The 19,683-nt window shown below is 42.4% G+C and overlaps 1 protein-coding gene across 5 annotated transcripts in view; it reads left to right on the top strand.

Annotated features, from left to right (window-relative positions):
• Positions 1-19,683, top strand: part of LOC147028294 (uncharacterized) — a 52,551-nt gene that overhangs the window by 23,653 nt on the left and 9,215 nt on the right. For 3 of the 5 annotated variants that reach the window (XM_085878568.1, XM_085878569.1, XM_085878573.1), the window contains 2 exons: positions 3,433-3,616; positions 9,771-9,827. In XM_085878568.1, coding sequence (XP_085734694.1) covers positions 3,487-3,616; positions 9,771-9,827 — 187 coding nt within the window. In that variant the 5' untranslated portion in view covers positions 3,433-3,486. Of the gene's footprint in view, positions 1-1,476; positions 1,589-3,432; positions 3,617-9,770; positions 9,828-19,683 lie in introns of those variants that run through there. The other 2 variants (XM_085878570.1, XM_085878571.1) reach the window with 2 other exon arrangements.

The raw sequence follows: 19,683 nt of genomic DNA on the forward strand, positions 1-19,683 counted from the left end.
GCCTCAAGCCTAGGCCAAGGCCTAGGCCTCAAACACCAGGTAAGAACGTCGACAAAAATACTCACAAAATAGCACGATTTTTGAAACAAAACCGAACTCGGAACACACAGTAACATGTAGGTGAGAAAATTAAACAGTTAAAACGGGACAAATAACAACCAGAAACTTAACTTTGAGAACGTCAGCAGGGAGCCCTGAAGGAGACCTCTCGTCGCTCCAAAACCGGAACCGGAAGTCTCCCTCCAAGCCTCCCTCTCACCTCTCTCAAAAATTCCCCCCTCACCTTTCTCCCACCTTTCATCCCCTCACTCATCCTTCTCAAAGTTGCCCCCCCCTCTCATCCACCAAGCTGCCTCCCTCCACTGCCCTCTCACCTCCATCTCTTCACTCCACCTCCTCAAGGTTGGTCTCAGTTTTGGGTTGACATTGTGGATGTTGGATTTTGAAATGGAGAACGGGTTGATTTCAGAAAGGGGGGAAATAATATGTCGTGTTGGATTAAAGTGAATGTGGCTCTGGAGGTCAGGCGTCATGTGTGATGAGCTGCCCTGAGGGCAGCGCTCTCAGAGAGTGTACTGGATCGGAATAAAGACTCGGGGGCACGAAGCCGTGAGGAGATTTGCATGTGGTGATTGTACCGGTTCACGTACAATACAGTGACCATTCCTACCTTGTTTACATACATTTTGGAGGAACATCCTCCCATCCTTTTGTATTTTTAAAACGTTTTTATTTCTTTCATTATAATACACTACTGCGTGGCCGTATGTGGCCGTACGTGCGTGGCCAACGCGGAAAAAAACAACTTTCAAACCGCGTGCCAGAAACAACAACCACACAGGCCGTTCCTTCGCTCTCGCGTGCCAGTACGTGCGTGGTCGTACGTGCAAAACAAATTAAAAAAATTTTCAAACAACCACACAGGCCGTTCCTTCGCTCTCGTAAACGACGACTGGATTGGGGCATTATGTTTATCCATAAATGCGCATAAGAAATCGAGAAATTATTACAATACAGTGTGTCATCACTATCAAACCTTGAAAAGGCACATACTCAGGTCCCCAGCAATATACCTGGCAAGTTTCAATTAGATCGGACCAGTGGTTGTTGAGAAACAGCGGTGGAAAAAACACACACACACACACACACAGACACAGACACAGACACACACACACAGACACAGACACAGACACACACACACAGACACAGACACAGACACAGACACACACACAGACACAGACACAGACACAGACACAGACACACACACACACACACACACACACACACACACACACACACACACACACACCTGGGATTATAATAGATCGATATTTATTGCGGTGTATGTTCACCATTGTTCGGTCGGTGGGGACTTGGGAGGGCAACTTTTTCACGCTAAACATTCAAATTGTAAAAACGCGACATTTCCAACGGTGGAATAAATATGTAATTCGGTAAATTTTGGTAAATTGTTAATAACACTATTAAACTCGCAGATTTTAAATTCCACGGAAGGCGGGAGAGTGGAGGCCGGAGGAGAGGATTTAATTCGCCAAAATGACCGATTCAACGTAACTTTACAATACATGTGTGTCCGGTGCTGTATTTACGGAAGTAACGGCAAATGAATAGCTCTTCTATCCTTTACCGATCTATTTCGTTTAATGTTATCGTTTCCTTTTTACCAAACGCTGACAATGGCTGCTGAACGTGAATGAACCGTTTTGAAAGTCGAATCTGTCCATATATTACGTACGAGATTTTAAAATATTTTTTTTTCCCAGCAGCTTTCAGTCTTCTCCGACCCCTGCAATGACTTACAAAAGGGGGAAGGAAAGTGTGAATGGCATGTCCAGTGTTGAAGTAAAACGACAATCGGGGGGGGAAAAAAACGTTTTTGGAATATATTATGTTTTACGGTACATTTTGAAGTACGTAATAAAACGATTCGAAACAATGACGTCATATGTGATGACGTCGTATGCCTCTGTTACTTGTTTTCGTCTTCAAACTGGAGAGTTCGTAGAACGAGCGCCTTACCCCACGCAGTCTCCAGAAACAAGGACGTGGGCTGGCTCCGTGAGCGGCACCTTTGCTTTGTTGCCAGTCCACACCACAAAGTTGCTTTGTTTTGCTCATTAATAATCAATAAATTCGCTTGTGAGTGGTTTTCTATGAATTCTGACCTCTTACCCTCCCCAAACCCAAAAAGAAGGGCCAATTACTGCTTTTATTTCTCTATATTATTTATACTAGTACGTGCCCGTTAAAAAAATAAAATAAAATAAAAAAATAAATATTCCAACCGCGAGCAACAAACAACAACCACACAGGCTGTTTCTTCGCTCTCACGTGCCCGTACGTGCGTGGCCCGGATGTTCCCATATTATTCGCAGTTACGATTATTCGCAATTTAGTTTTAATACACAATTATTCAATTAGCGCCAACGTATTTTACGTTTTCGCAATGTCGTGGCAAGGAAAAACAAAAAAGAGAAGAGAAGAGAGAGAAACAAAATTTACTTCCTGGCTCGGAGCATACCAGCACTCTGATGTTACCGAAATTTATGCACCGTCTAATATGAAAACGATCATAACTTGGGGCATTGTGTTTATCTATAAATGCGCATAAGAAATCGAGAAATTATTACAATACACGAATTCATCACTCTCCCGTACGTTGTAACCCGTAATGGGGAACGTGGCTGAGCTTCCCTTCCCCTTCGGCCACGCCCACGTAACAACGTGTCTTGTCATTGGTTTGGTAAATAAATGGCCATAACTTGGGAAGCACTTGTCCGATTAATATCAAACCTTGAAAAGGCACATCCACAGGGCCCCAGCAATATACCTGGCAAGTTTCAATTGGATCGGACCAGTGGTTGTCGAGAAACAGCGGTCACACACACACACACACACACACACACACACACACACACACACACACACACACACACACACACACACACACACACACACACACACACACACACACACACACACACACACACACACACACACACATTGCTGGAATTATAGATAGATTCAAGGAAACCGTAACTGAACTCTATCCATACCAAACAAACATTTATAACGTGCTTGTGCCAGAAAGCAACAATTTTAATAACAGAACTGTCGCATTTTGTTGTGATGCTCTCGCCTTGCACAATGTACAGTTGTGTGGGGGTTTTTTTGGCGGGGGGGGGGGAGTGGTTGGCACCTTATTCTGACTTTTTGAAATGTACTTTCTCTTGTTTATTTTTTTGTAAAATCATACTTCCTTTTGTTTTGTTCCAGGAATGTTAAGTCTGGCATCTGTAATCCCTTCACCCCCTGTGTACCCCTTGTATGGTTTTTGCACTTGCATTGATCGGAGGATTTCTGTTTGCAATGACGTCATTCAAGCCTCTTCTCGGTTTGATTCTTGCGCAGGTGTTTTGATTCCTCGTGTGATCCCTGCATTCCGTAAGGAACCCAACGCAAACCATGACTGCATTAGGAAATGCTTCGGTGACGCCCACGGTGATACAAGGCAATGAGACTTTCACACCGACTGTTTGGACCCACGTGGGATCTACGTTCGGGATCGAAGGGACTTCGACAATGGTCCACCAAGGTTTGTGGACTTGCATATGGTTGTGTCGATCTTGTTTGTTTGTGTGAACAGTTACTTTGACTTGAGAGTGGCGTGGTTTGTATTTGTAGATTGACATTTTGTACATTAAAAAAAAAAAAAAAATTGCACACAATACTGATCGCAGGGGTTTCTAATTTCAAATTGGTCTCCTCCACCCCCCACCCACCTTTTCAACAATCCCTACCATTTTGCATAATCGTTCACACTTCTGTTGCTATTTATTGCCATGTGGATTGCAACCAACTTGAAGAATTTTTTTTTTTTCTCCTCTCTCTCTCTCTCTCTCTCAGCACTTTTGTGAATTGACTGAATAATTGGGAGATATCACAGCAGGCAATGTTTCTCCGAAGAAAATAGAATTGCAAAATGATGATCGTGGTTGCTGTCTCATCCTTTAAAAAAATCCGATCAGAAATTGTAAGTACATCCTTCAAACTAGAAGGGCACTCGGTAGAGCGCATACCTCCTCCATGCAACGCCTGATCGAGAACATAACGGGCCCAATCCATTTTTGAGATATCCTGCCAGACAGTACTATATCGTTTTTGACCCGATCTCTCCTTAAAAAAAATTTCAATAATTCTCGTATCTGGATCTTCACCAAAATAGAATCTGTTCTTTGTCACACACCCAACATGTCCACCAAGTTTCATCCGAATCCGTCCACAACTTTTTGGTATATCCTGCTCACAAACAAACAGACAGGGGTGAAAATGTAACCTCCTTCCACCTTCGGTGGTCGAGGTAATAAAGATTTTACTAAACTGCAAGAAATCCATCAGTGCCAGGTTCAGATTGCTCATCAACATCACAACTCCTCATTCTGGGTGGTGTCCTGTTGCAAATACTGCAATAAACGTGTCACAGACAGGTCTGTTGTCTGTTAACGCTCCTCCAGTTTAAACCCCTCCGAAATCCCCCTCCAACCCTCTCCAGCGAATCCAGGATGCATGCATGTTTTCTTCCATTAACCCCTTCCTGGATTAACTCCCAAAATTCAGGATTATGGCACACCTCAATTCTTTTGGTCCTCTTTTCTTGCATTTGTGAAACTTTTGTGTAGACTGTTCAATCCCACTTTCCCCTCCAGGACTTCAAGCAACCCGTGCACCACAGCCAATATAGTTACCCATCCTTACCAAAATTTTTTCTACCTCCATTAACCCCACCTGTCCCTAACCTTTTACTTGCAAATTAATGAATTCCCTCCATTTTCATTTTTCCTCCTCACCTCTCCTCTTCTTTCTCGTTTTTGTTGCTTCATTCCTTGCTTATCGTAATCAGCTGTTGCTCCAGTCACTACTTTGCCTTTTATCCCTCTGTCAACTTGCTCTTCTTTGTAAGCCTCAATTGAGTTTTTTTTTCTTTTTATACTCCCCAATACCTGACTTCCCCATTCCACACCTTTCTCGTTTCTCTTCCTTTTATCATTATCAATCCTTCCCCCAACTTTCTTTTTCATCCATCTCCCTTTATTGAATCAGTAACATGTAATATATATATATATATATATATATATATATATATATATATATATTCCATAAAGAGAATTATGTGAAGGAAGCCACCTGAGAAAGAATGATGGCTTTAACACAATGCAGAACACACTCATTTAAAGTGCTTTGCGTTTTTAAAATAAAATTTCATTTTTTTTTTTTTTTCGACCATAAATTGTGGTTTGGCATCTCTCGAGCTTGCTTGGTTAAATAAGGGGTTGGCCAGATATCCTAGAGTTGGCACACTCTCCTCTCATCCGTTGACCCTGGATTTGAATGTCGACCAGTTATAAACTGCCATCCTGGAGTTTTGCATGCAAGGTGATGCATCATTGTGTGCCCCACATTTATCGTAGGATGCTAAAGATCCCTCTGTTTTTCACAAAGCATATGCTTGTTCTTGAACAAATTCCAGATCCTTGCCCTGACCAAATGCTGGGAAGGAAAAGGCAAACCACCCAATGTAATATTTTCACTAGGAATAGCTTTGGCAGCACCGGAAGGATCCTGACTTTGTATCCAAAAGTTGAAGTTCACTAATTGTATGGTCTCAGCGAGTGACCACGAATTGGGCGCCCTCTGGTGTTATGGTTTTTCTCTATTGCGTTGACTTGTGGAAGTCAGTGGTGTTTGACCACCAGGATGATGTATGTTCTGCTCGATTTGGAGTTCGACACGTATACGTACTTTGATTTTTATTTTCTGTTTGAAGTTCATGGTGAGGAATTAAATGAGGAATGTGTTCCTAGAAAATGTCGTTCAAAGCAAAATCGTTTATTGAAGCCACTTGACAATACACTGTTTCCTCACTAACTGACGCAGAAAACACAAATAATACATAAATATTCAGTAATCTATCTATAATTCCAGCAGTCTGTGAGTGTGTGTGTGTGTGTGTGTGTGTGTGTGTGTGTGTGTGTGTGTGTGTGTGTGTGTGTGTGTGTGTGTGTGTGTGTGTGTGTGTGTGTGTGACCGCTGTTTCTCGACAACCACTGGTCCGATCTAATTGAAACTTGCCAGGTATATTGCTGGGGACCTGAGGATGTGCCTTTTTAAAGTTTTGATAGTGATGACTTACTGTATTCTAATAATTTCTCGATTTCTGATGCGCATTTATAGATAAACACAATTCCCCAATCCATTCGTTGTTTACGAGAGCGAAGGAACAGACTGTGTGGTTGTGGTTTGCAAGTTTTTTTATTTATTTTTTTTTTGTACGTACGGGCATGCGAGAGCGAAGGAATGGCCTGTGTGGTTTCTGGCACGCCGTTTGAAAGTATTTATTTATTTTTTGCACGTATGGATATGCACGTACAGGCACTCACGAGTATACTAAAATTCAATACAAATCTATATTATAAAGCAGGAGTGTCTCTCTGTCCGACTCCGAAGTACTCCTTCAGTTTTGGAACTAGCCCGACCAAACTATCTGAGGAACCTTTTGGGGTCCCAGTGGGTGTCCTCAGGTGAGTGGGAGGTTTCATCAATTTCTCAATACAATTATTATTTTGAGTTGCCACCTGTACGAAACTGCTCTCTCCGTATGTAAACACATTCACAGTTTCGCCATTTGCTGGTTCGGTAATACTGTGTCTCGACACAATTTAATTTTGTATTTCGACCTGCACGATGATCTTTTTCCCAATGATGGAAATTTTGCAGGGAATTAAATTGCCTGCGTGTAGACATGGGGGGCTCGGCATTGACTGTTGACCATGTTTGCTTGAGCCTTTTTGCTATTTTTCTGTAATAACCCATTTCCTTCATCATGGCACACAAGAGCTAAGAGCCAACACTACCACCACCATCACCATCGTCATCATCACTATAGGGAAACCCAAACGCTGAGAAGACCGCCTTTACGCTAATCTATCCCTTGATAGCCAACAAAATAGAAGTGGTCTTTTTCTTTCTGATTTGCGATTTTATAAAGTAGGTAATTGTGATTAAAAGTTGAAGTCTTCTTCTTCATGATTAGCCGTGACGTCGCACCTGGAAGTTGACTGCCATATCCGTATTGTCTACAGGTTACATTGCAGTGCGATTTAACTGAAACGCCCATTAATTTTTGATTTTCCACTCGTATGCCAAGCCGATGCGTCCTTGGTGGTTGTAATTATACAAACCGAGATGGTTTCATGCTACACCGTTGGCCAAAATACCCTAAGTTTGCCACAAATTGGACGCGGTTTGTCCGAAATACCCGAGTGTGGATCGGACCTCCAAAATTTTCAGTTTTGTGCTTGGAACATTTTACAGAGCATTGTTATGAAACAACAAGAGAGGGCTACATCTTGTGGTTATCCACCACGATTAAGAGAGGATGCCTTCCTCATGATTCAGCAGAAAAAACATAGCCTGGTGTTAGCTTAGTGGTTAGGGTGGCGGCTTGGGATCCTCGGGTCCTGAGTTCAAGCCCCGTTGGCTGCTGAAGTAAAAATACACCAGGAGGTTGACTCAGCCTGTCATCCTTCCGAGGTCGGCAAAATGAGCACCAGTGTACTGGTAAGGGGGACACTGCATCAGCGGCATAGCCGCGTCCCAACCAATGATGCAACTAGCAGCCACAGGCTGCACTCGATAGAAAGAGAGAGAGAGAGCAGAAAAAACAGCCATCGTTCGAAACTGTAACACCATCTCTGTCCAGCTACCAGCATATGCACACAGGTGATTTGAGTGGTGAATCAAATACCTGTGTTGGCCTGCTGGTGACCAATCTCACCTAGTCACCACCCAACTTGACGGTGGGACATGGCACGAAACAGGAGACACAGCATGACATGACCATGGACGGGATAGTGGGACGTGGAACAGACACAACACGGCATGATCACAGATATGACGGTGGGACACGGCATGGCACGACCACAGGCATAAATGGCGTCCCGGGAAAGTATGAAGTGGGATGATGCTGTGACTTAGAGGACACCTGGTCAACCTGCGATGGTGAGACAAAGCATTTGTCGCCCATTTTGTCGGCAGTGTCCGAGTGTGTCCATGTAAATGTCTGAGTATGTCCGTATCCATGTTGTGCTGTGTTTCTGCTGGAGTAATATAACTGATTTAGCAATTGATATAAACCCCTTTTAAACTGTCAATTGAACGTGAAAAAACAAAACCTACAAATCTGTAGTGAACATGCGACCGGCGTTTTCATCTGCACGAACACTTTCGTTGTCGCAATCTTCGTCTGAATTGCTCGCATAAGTTTTGAAATGATTCGGCTCCATAATTTTCCTGAAAGCGTTTCCATCACTAATCTTGTCTCCAAGAGTTTCTCCAAAATCCCACTGATCAGTTTCAACATACTGAGAACCTTCAGAGTTTCCAATGGCTGTGGAATCGGTATCGGAATCCGAGCTTGAAAAACACTTTCTCTATATAATCTGCCATTTGGTTCAAGGTGCATTTTGAGTGTGGTGACACTTTAGGGCTTTTTTCAGCACTTTGTGATTGGCAAAAAAAAAAAAACCTTCCCCTTCAAAGTAGATGATGATGATGAATGATTTTCAGTTGTTTTTTGGGGAAAAATAATTATTATTACAATAAGAATAATAACTGCTTTTGGGTTTCTTTTTAAAGGTTCATTGATTTACACAGAACTACTCCCACAGTTTTGGGGCCAGCCCCACCAAATTTTCTGTGCAGCGTTTGGCGTCCCCTGCCTGTGTCCAAAAGTGGGTGGAAGTTATCACAAAATTTCTCAACCTTTTTCTTTTTTTTTTTGTTAAGAGAGATTTTGGACTCTCATCTGTGCTTAACTCATGTACCTCACCAGTCCGGTATAAATGAATACTGTACTCGCCCAACAGGCTGATTTTTATGTCCACTTTGGTGTGGAGCATGACTCTGTGTGGGGTCATCAGGGTCATCAGCTAGCAACAGCAGAGTCACTTCGAGTGGAGAGGATGGCTCCTCTGTACTTCCAGACTTACTGATCACTAAGCTCACTGTTATACTCATCTTAAAGTATCAGGAGCGAGCGTTGGACAATTTGTTACAGCATAACTTGGTGTTTTGGCGAGATTTCCCAAAAAGCACTGCGACAAGGCAGATATGCGAAGCATTCGATTTAAAATGAGGCGCTCACCTGGTTCTCGCCAAATACCGCATTTTGCAAATCGTTTAACTCTTCATCACACCGTTTATATAAATTTTTGGTTCGAACAGATAAATCGTTTAGCTTTGAAAACGTTCAGAGTGAACACGTTTAAAGCAAGAGAATACTATACAAAGACGTTAGGCCAAAGTTAAAAAGGCTCACCCTGTTACGGAATGAATTTGAATCTTTATGCTGAACCAGCCTCCAATGAATTACAGTACTAAGCTTCTGGCATGTTATTGTTTTGATTGTCTTTTGTATTTATATAAAAGCTCATTATACTGTAGGTCACTTTTAAGGCAAAGCCATTGAATATCAATGTAGTTTTTATGTTGCAATGATAAAGTGACAGAAAAGGGACAAATGACAGCATGCACAATCCCAGGATTTGAATGTGCTTATCTTGGTCTCAAAGGCTATGTACTCAATTATGACCACCAAACAAGCAAACCCAAAATGCCACACAGATTTGCATACGTAGACTAAGGGTATTTTGTATTCAAAGTAGGAATGGTTTGTCTGTTTTCTTTTGCAGATCTAGTTGAAAACGTGGCAAAAGACTCCCTGTCTGCGAATCACAAGCTGATTATTGGTAAGAGCATTGCAAGGCTGACCAATGCACACTGTAGATGCATTATGTCTTTGCATGTTTGGGAATCGGAATTGGATAAATTGGCAAAACTGTTTTTAAAAATGCAACATAAATTTCTCTTTATCATCATAACTGTTTTGCATGTCTGCATTTACGATACATTAAAACGTAGGCTTTCCATCTCTATGCGTTACAATAGTCCACTGGACCGAGCAGCATTAAAATGTGGAGACATCAGCCTACTTACTTGGAAGAGCAGAAGATCCCCAGCTGGGCAGAGAATGGTACAAAATGTTTTCATGTTAAGCAGGAAGAGAAGGTCCTTTTGCTCTTCATGCAGTTGTTCAGTACCTTTTCAAGCTTGACCATCACCTGAAAGGATTAATGAAGCCTAGTCATTAGAGTTGTACATGTGTACCCTGTCGCTATCACCAGCTGGTGCACCGCACTCACCTGTTGAAACCTGTGGAGGTGTTTGTGTGAGGAAAGTGTGCAAGTAGATAAACTCAAAGGAGATAAATGTTTTAACATGGTATCCACAGTGGAAACTCCAGATTCAAAAAAATGTTCGATTCTATGATAAACACTCCCTTGGATTCTGAACGTATATGGGCCCCTTGTAGGTAACACATCTTCCTGTACATCCAATGACGCGACCGCTAAACTCGAGTTGTATGCTCGAATGTTGGATCGAAAATCCCTTGCTTCAGGTGTGCAGTCAGTGAAAAGGTGTCACAAGAGGGGAGGTGGTTCACTGATTAGTCAGGTTCCTTGTGTCCATAATTTGACATTCGTCGGAATTTTTTTGAGAGTAGCTAACCCCAACATTTTTGGAAAGCTTAAACAATACCAAAACAGAAAATCAATGTTTCACATTTTTTTCAATGCATATAATGTGGTCAAATACGTCGTTTTGGGGTAAAAACCAGTTTTTTTTTTTAATTTCAGCTCTGAAAATTCAAAAGTAATCGCAAGCAACTGATGATGCATAATTGTTAACAAGAGGACAGTTCTTAATATAGAATACATATTTTATAGAATCTGTATTTTGAGCAATGGTTGCCATGGAAACGGCTATCATTTTGTCAAATTACCGTTTATTTAATGTATTGCTTTCAAATCTTGAAACAAGTAACGCATGAATATGGTGATCAGTGAAATGTACTTAATGTCAAATATGAGTTTGTAGCCAATTGGCATCACTGTCTTTAATGTCACTCATCTTCACTATCGTGGTCATGCCGTTCAATGTTTGAGTCCTCGTCATTCTCACACGAAGTGCTGCACATGCAAAGATCGGTGCATGTTAAGTTCTTGGCCCTCCAGGAACATCTCTGTGATGAACATTCTGTCTTGCACTGGCACCTTATCATCTCGATAATTGCCTTTGGTGCAGGGAGAATGTCTGTTGTTGTCGGTTTGAGTTGGCCACTCGTGTCCTTGTGGGGAAGCCATTCTTTAATGGATCAAGAAATGTTTGCTGAGAAATTGCTGCTTGACCCCAAACGTATGCCTGGATATGTACCTGCATGATATGCTGCCTCAGAGCACCGACAGTTGGTGGTAACTTGTCATTCTCAGCCATGTTCTTACAGAAGAGATGCCACCGAAGTTCAGGGATGCTGGAAATATTGACACCACTTGGACAATAACCTGAACAGACAAATCTTGCTAAAGTTGTGTCTAGGTCCTCTGACAGTTCAGCATCCTTACAGAGCATAGCAAAGGCATCTACCATGTCGTCATCGGCCTTCAAGTAACACTGGAACCACTTTGCCTTACCATGTCGAGCGAACCGCCCAGTATTATCGGCACCTGTGAATGCGTGGAAGGCTGGCAATGCCTGGGCTCTCTCCTCACCTAGGGCCTTCCAAATTGGCTCGATTGTGACAGTGCTAGATGCCATTGAGATAGATGTGTGTCTTGGCAGGAGATGATAGTCTGCTATGGCACGAACCAGAACATCCGTATCAGGTGAGAATATCGTCAGCTCAATATCTCCCGTGTGTTGCTGTGATGCAGCTATTGCTTGCTGGATCATCAACGTATCGGCCTCCTCATGGTTATTCGCGTTAAATTGGAGACCCCTGTTGCTCGACGTCCGCCCAGATGCCGAAACGACTGCCACCTTTGTTGAATCGCGGTTGTATTCTAGAGTTTTCTCTGCCAAGTACTCCGTCAGATCAGCCTTGGTTTGATCATGGGACAGAAATCGACTCATCGTGATGTGTTTGATACTGGTATCATCCTTGACCTGATATTGGACTGGTGCCTTTCCTTGATGTCGTTTGTCTCTGGTTGTGCTCTTGAGGGAATCTTGCTTGTATGTATCAAAAACAAGAATTACATGGTCGAAGCCTCTGGTCAGACTCATCACCTTATCATTGAAACATTCACTGAGGTCCTTCACTGTCACGACCATTGCTGGTTTCTTGGTCATTTTCTGGACAACTACCATTCCATCCACTACTGCGACCTTCATGCTAGTACTGCCATCAATTACAGCATCAGCGGGTGCTGGTTCCATGTGTGTGGCATCATGCTCATCTTCTGGTAAAGACGGTTCCTTGTTGGCAAACTTCTCCAAGTTGTTGATTAGCTTCGACTTGTCGGTGCATGACAGTAAGCTACTGTTTGGTGCAAACAGCGCGCTCGGTGTCACAGTGAATTCAAAGTTGCCAATTGCATCCTTCTGGTCGACATCCCTGCTGGATCTGGAGAGTACCATCAGTCTACCATGCAAATCCTTGGTTTCTTTTAGATCTACTGTCTTGTCCCTGATCTTGATTGCTAGTGTTGTATTGCCAGACATGTACATTCTGTTCTCCTTCTTCACTGGTGCCCATAGGCTGACATCACCATTGATCCGTTTAGCAACAAAATCTTCACAGAGATTCTGTCCCGTTTCATCAATGTTCAGTATCTGTGGTACAAATTATTCTGGCACATAAGCGTGGGTGACCACATTGAAGAGCTGGTTACCCTCAACTTCAAATGGATTTTCATGACTAAGTATGGCAGCCTTGATTCGGTCAATTGCATTGTGTTCACGCTTGACGACACTTGGAGACAGGCCATGGTGCTCAGTGATCTCACTTTCCTTCAGACCAAACTGTCCCTTAAACTCGCAAGACAGGCGTGCCAGTTCAGGTGCAGCCAAGAAGAATCGCTGTCTGGCATTTGCATTATTTGATATGCCAATCAGACCAGAGTGAACCTTCAGCAACCTGTTCAGATGTTCAACAGCGTGGTCTGCTCCGATCGATACAAATGGGATAGTGTTCTTGGTGACCGAAATATTGCCTGCTTCGAGCTCCCTCCAGGTCTCTGGATGGCTGGTCTTTAGCGCATACATGTCGGATATGTACCTTGGCCAGAGCCGCTTGTACTTGATTCTCTCCATGGCAAAAAATATCTTGCTGAGTTCTTCACCGGCTTGAAGATGAAGGTTTAAGTTGGCATTCCGAGATGCTGCAACAAAATGCAGAATTGCCTCTACTCTGTGGAGATAGTTTATCATGGCCTTGAACATTGCATTCTTTGAGCGGCTGGCCTCCTATTCCTGAAGTCTCTCAAACAAGTTCTCATTGATGATGACTTAGAGCGGACAGTTGCTGGCTTGCTGCACTGATTCAGCTTTCAGTGCTTTGTCATGTTCTCCACAAGCAGTTTGAACTGTATCCGTTGCAACAACGCAGACTTCCTTGAGATGCGGATTGTCCTTGAAGAATTCTTCTATTGCCATTTCAGAGAGTGCCACATACGAGTATATGTGAGCTTGAAGTGAGCGTTTGTAATGGGTGCATTTCAGAATCTGTCTTGTGGTTGCAGATCCATACACATCAGCTTCCATCCAAGCATCGTCTATGCCAGAGTTCTCTATGGATGCACCCAGAGCTCTCAGTGCAGCCATGACGACATGTAGCTCTCCTAATCTGGGAACGGTTATGCCTTTTAAGTCAGGCCGAGCATCCAGTAGCTGCATTACCTTCTCATAGAGGGCCAAGTCACAGGAAATGACAGTCGGGTGATCTTTCCCAACAACAAGCTCTTTCAATCTGCGACATTGTTCTAACACAGTCATTAGCGTTGACCACTCATGTGCTACCTCAGGCATCAGAGGCAGAGCTCCGATCTGCGTCACCGACAATGGGCCTGTTGGAAGGAGAGAGTTGTAGCCAGCCCAACAAGGGAGTTTTGTAAGATTCCTTTCTGTGATTGTTCTGGAGAGAGCCAACGTTAAGACCCATCCCAGGTGTGTCAGCTGGTAGTGTTTGTCAACCCCCGTCTTATTGACTGTGAACTCAACCATACCTTCTCTGGAGGACGAATACCCTGTAACCGGTTTTGGCTTGTTACATGGTATTATTTATGTATGATGCGGAGTAACAGTCAAGTTCATTGCTTCTGTGATCTGTAGAGGGGGCGCTATCGTCTCTCCAGCACCATCTGCCTTCTGAAACACTACTATAATGGTTCCATGAGTTGTGTCTTTGCCATTAGGAGTATCCTCAGCAAAGTCAGTATTGTCGAAGCCAAAGACCGGAAGTCGTCCTCGCTTGAGAATTGGTGGAACATACAGTCGTTGGAATAGTGTGGTATTTTTAACCACAGCATTTGCAATCGATGTCTCAAGAAGCAAGATACGGCTGTATGGAACGCAGTACCCCTGTGCATTGAGAAGGTCTACCATATTTTTATTCCTTGTGTCATGGTGGACGGATAGAGCCGTACCGATAAGCGTTTTTCACCCCAAAACGACCTTTCCAAAAGTTGAAAAAATGTCAAACATCATTTTTTTTATTTAAATAGATTTTAAACTTCTCAAAAATCTATAGGTTTGCTATTCTCCAAAAAATTCCAACGAAATGACACAAGGAACCGGACTAGATGTTGGGAAGAACAATTTTTCCTTGTATACAGCAGGTGGAAAATTTTGCGTTCACCCCGAGGCAACCGGAATGCACTTCAGCTTTTCCCATGTATGCGCCACAAGAAGAGCACATAGTGTCCATCTTGCCAATGCTGTGTATGGGGATAATGGTCTCTCATTGTAGTCTTGCAATTCACCGAGAGCATGTGGCGAGATATTCTTTTGATAGCTGTGCTTCCTATTTCATACTGCTGTTGCACGCATGGCTGCATTTTTACGTTTTGGCATCTTGTGGCTGACAGAATGCTCACGACAGTCTGGAAGGACATAAAAAAGGGCTTCGCTTTATGAACGCGCTTGGAAATGTCGGCACGCTATTGGCTGAGCGGTTGCATGCACTCCATCTCGCCACGCTATTGGTCCGGTGTTCGGATGGTGGGGGGTTATTGGCCGTTTCAAGTTGGGGACCCATCACAGCAATTTTGGACCCTTTTGTCACGGAACTCCGATAATGGATCCATTCCAAAAGGGGACATTTGGAATCCGAAGCAATACTGGACATGTGTGCCAAAGCTCAGACTCATCCCTCCGCCACGTGTCTCGGAAACCGTGGCAGTTTGTTCATTTAATAGTGTGTGTATATATATATATATATATATATATATATATGTGTATATATATATATATATGTATATATATGTATGTATATATATATATATATATATATATGTGTATATATATATATATGTATATATATATATATATTGGTCTCTTGTACACACAGTATGTCCACCTTTCTTCTCTCCATCATATCAGCCAACTCTTGCCCTTTGCCAGTCATAGTCCCAACATTCAGTTTCAACTCTCACCTCCACACTTCTACCCTTCCCCCTCTCCCACTGCCTCTGGACCCGCCTTCCCCATTTCCTTCTCCTCCTTCGCCCAGCAGTAGCACAATTTCCACCGGTACCCTGCTGACCAACGGTACCGGTGGCGGTCGTTGGTAACCCAGGCCTCGACCGATCCGGTATGGAAATCCGTTTTAATGTCCGCATAATGATTTGGCATAGGTTTTTATGCCGGATGCCCTTCCTGACGCAACACTGGTCGCCTCGACACAGGGATATGGTACACCTATTCTAACCGGGGCATACACCGGGCCCAGTACACTGGTACTCATTTCGCCGACTTCAGAAGGATGACAGGATGAGTTAACCCGCTGGTGTATATTAATTCAGTGGCCCAACAGGGCTTAACTCAGGACCTTTTGGGTCCCAAGCCGCTGCCCTAACCACTGCGGCAACACCAGGAAAATGTGTATATATATGTATATAATATATATATATATATATATATGTGTATGTATATATATATATATATATATGTATATAATATATATATATATATATATATGTGTGTGTATATATACACATATATCTACTCCTCCCTTGCTCTTCTCACTGAAGAAAGCTGCATAAAGCTACACAAGGTGAACCCTTTGCTGTTTCAAACTTTACCAGATTTCCTCTACAGCTGCAGACTTTTACAAGCAGTACCTATTTAAGCATCCCAATGCGACATACCCCCGTCAGCTGCCTGACCGGTTTCATCACATCTATTTAATGATCAATTCACTAAAAAGCTATATTGAAGGTGCTGAATTTATTGGTGAATACAGGGCAATTGATAAAAATTTATTTTATATTATTTTATTTTTAATTTGAGAACCCTCAATAATTGCCAAACAACATAAGTTAATCTCTGAGAGTTTTCAGGTATCACGTGCAATATTTCACATGACCCAGCAGTGATGTTTAAATATTTTCACTCAGTCACATCATGGTGAGCACGTGTTTCTGAAAGAACGTGTGGAAGAACCGCATTTCTTGTCGAACATTACATCAAGAATGCATCCTTTTGGGAATGTGAAATTGTATTTCGTGTGCACTACAAATACACACTCTTGGTGAATTAAAAGCAATAATCAGTGACACAATCAGCAATATTCCTCAAGAAATGATGCACCCTGTGTCAGACAGCATTCTGCGAAGAATGAATTTGTGCCTGCAACATGGTGGTGGACACTTTAAGCACTTCATTTGAGGTAAACAATTGTGTGGATCATGTCACACCTTTCTGTAACATGAAGGCTACATTTACACAAAATATTGGGTTCCAAACCGATGTGGTCTTTAGCATATGGGAATTATTGAGGGTTCTCGAATTAAAAAAAAAATAGGTAAAATAAAAAACACCTTGTACATCATTACTACATTTGTCAATGCAGCACAATTCAACATTGTCACGTCAATTTATTCGGCTATTTTTTATAAGCATCAGCTTAAAATTTCCATCGTAACATTTTTGCAAACTTTATTCAGCTGGACTTTTTATCTAACCACTTTTTCAACTCAATCCAAATGTAAGCAATGTGCTGAATCATATACAGTGCAATGTTTCTGAGAAGAAGAAGAAAAAAAGTCCCTTTACAAGGAACTTTTCCTGGCGTTGGCTTAGCGGTTAGGGTGGTGGCTTGGGATCCCTGGGTCCTGAGTTTGAGCCCCGTTTTCCACTGAATTAACACTAGGGGATTGACTCGGCCTGTTATCTTTCCGAGTTCAGCAAAATGAGCACCAGTGTACTGTTAATAGGGGCACTGCATCAGCGGTATAGCTGCGCCCCTAACCAGTGATGCAACCAGCAGCCAAAAGGCTGTACACGATCGGCACAAGGAACTTGATGCAGGAGAAAGTCATTTGGGATTCGGCCCATCAAAGCCATGTACTGGTTGCCAACTTATGGTAACTTGTCTGTTCTATCCTTAAGTGCTGAGCATCAAGCAAGGAAGCAGCCCCTTCCATTTTTAATGTATTTGATAAGACTTTGAGGGTGTTTGAACTTTGAACCACTGACATCCCAGACGTCCCAGACTATTTTTCAGTTTTATCGCAGAAAGGACAGGGACAGATCTCCCTGGAAAGGTAGGTGGCAACAGAGAGACAGAGACAGAGACAGAGACAGAGACAGAGACAGAGACAGAGACAGAGACAGAGACAGAGACAGAGACAGAGACAGAGACAGAGACAGAGACAGAGACAGAGACAGAGACAGAGACAGAGACAGAGACAGAGACAGAGACAGAGACAGAGACAGAGACAGAGACAGAGACAGAGACAGAGACAGAGACAGAGACAGAGACAGAGACAGAGACAGAGACAGAGACAGAGACAGAGACAGAGACAGAGACAGAGACAGAGACAGAGACAGAGACAGAGACAGAGACAGAGACAGAGAGAAAGAGAGAGACAGAGAGAGACAGAGAGAGAAAGAGAGAGAAAGAGAGAGAAAGAGAGAGAAAGAGAGAGAAAGAGAGAGAGAAAGAGAGAGAAAGAGAGAGAAAGAGAGAGATAGCGAGAGAGAGAGAGAGAGAAAGAGAGAGAAAGAGAGAGAAAGAGAGAGATATATAGAGAGAGAAAAAGAGAAAAAGAGAAAAAGAGAAAAAGAGACAAAGAGAAAAAGAGAAAAAGAGAAAAAGAGAAAAAGAGAAAAAGAGAAAAAGAGAAAAAGAGAAAAAGAGAATCAGTTAAATTGGAAATAGATAGGTTGCAAGAAGCATTGGGATGAGAGGGATATTGGCAGAAATAGTAGCTAGCTAAGGTATGGATCGGTGATTGGGTGCTTGTCACCTGTATCATAATTGTGATATTTATGATATTGTCACAAGGTTATTTTGCTGTTGTTTTTTTGTTCATTCCTCACCCTAATAGCATGGGTAGTGATGGTGCTGGTGTTTTGATTGGTCACAGGAATGGTGTTGGCCACACATTTCTGGCAGCACCATTCCTACATTACACATTACAGTATTCCAATTCACTGTGTGGTTCATCGACCTACTCTATCCAGTCGTCAAGCTGCAACCATACCCTACTTGTTGAAGTTTCAGGAGAACATGAACAAATTATTCAAAATATTTTGAGTGTCATGCAAAACAGAGCAGGAATCTGAAGGAAATTTAAGGTGTATGAAATTGGTTTGAAAAGAAGTTTGTGCAGCTTTTCCATACTATACTAGGTGACTATCTTTCCATAGGGCATTGGGTGCTCTGATTTGTAACTGATCTACTCTTTTGTCTTTGTTGATGAAAGATAAATCTGAAGTTACATGGGGTTTGTTGAAGTCGGTAACCAGCTACAAATTTGAAGCATATGCTGCTTTCTTAAGTGATATTCTGCATATTAAAAAGCAGCTGTGTTTAATTTTCAGTATACTCTTAACTTTATCGCTGTTCTTGGTCAGGTGTATGCATGTATCAGTGAGTGAAAGACCATTAAGGATATACACACTGGTACAAAATATATGACTTCAACTGACAAAGTGCCTATGCATGCAAATTCCAATGGCTTTAAGTACCAATGTCACCACGTCAGGGATTGTGAGGCAATGCATAAATAAACAGTGTGTATTTGATCAGTTTATGAGTCCTGTTATCAGTAATATAGAGGAGAGGTTGAGTGACATGGGTCAGATTGGTACATTCACTTTTATGTTACCTGCACGTGTCCCTGAAGTGACCAATCCTAATTTTAGTGTATTCAGGGATGTGAGGAGGTTGCTAAGGTTTGTGTCCACTTTAAAGATCATGCCATCCTTGGTAATCATACAAGTGTTGGTGCAGAATGGAAGTTGTTCAAACAAATATTATCTGTCTGTTGTAAAGGCAGGAATTTAAAAGAGGTTGTGCAGTTTTTACAAGACAATGCAATAGCAGATCTTTATTCTCTCGTGGCATCTCTGCATGAATTTGAGTTATCTTTACCGATGTCAACGGTTGACTGCAAACGAGGTTTTGGTGTAATGAATTTCACCAAGACAGCCCTGCGCAACAGAATTACAATCCCACACCTCAACACTGTTATGATGATTTATATTAATGGTGAGGACAAACATGATTTTGATGGTGCTTTTAAGTGTTCGGGTCAAAGA

Source organism: Eptatretus burgeri, chromosome 4, assembly GCF_056783735.1.
Source record: "Eptatretus burgeri isolate ZD-2024b chromosome 4, Ebu_testis_v1, whole genome shotgun sequence".
Lineage (NCBI taxonomy): Eukaryota > Metazoa > Chordata > Myxini > Myxiniformes > Myxinidae > Eptatretus > Eptatretus burgeri.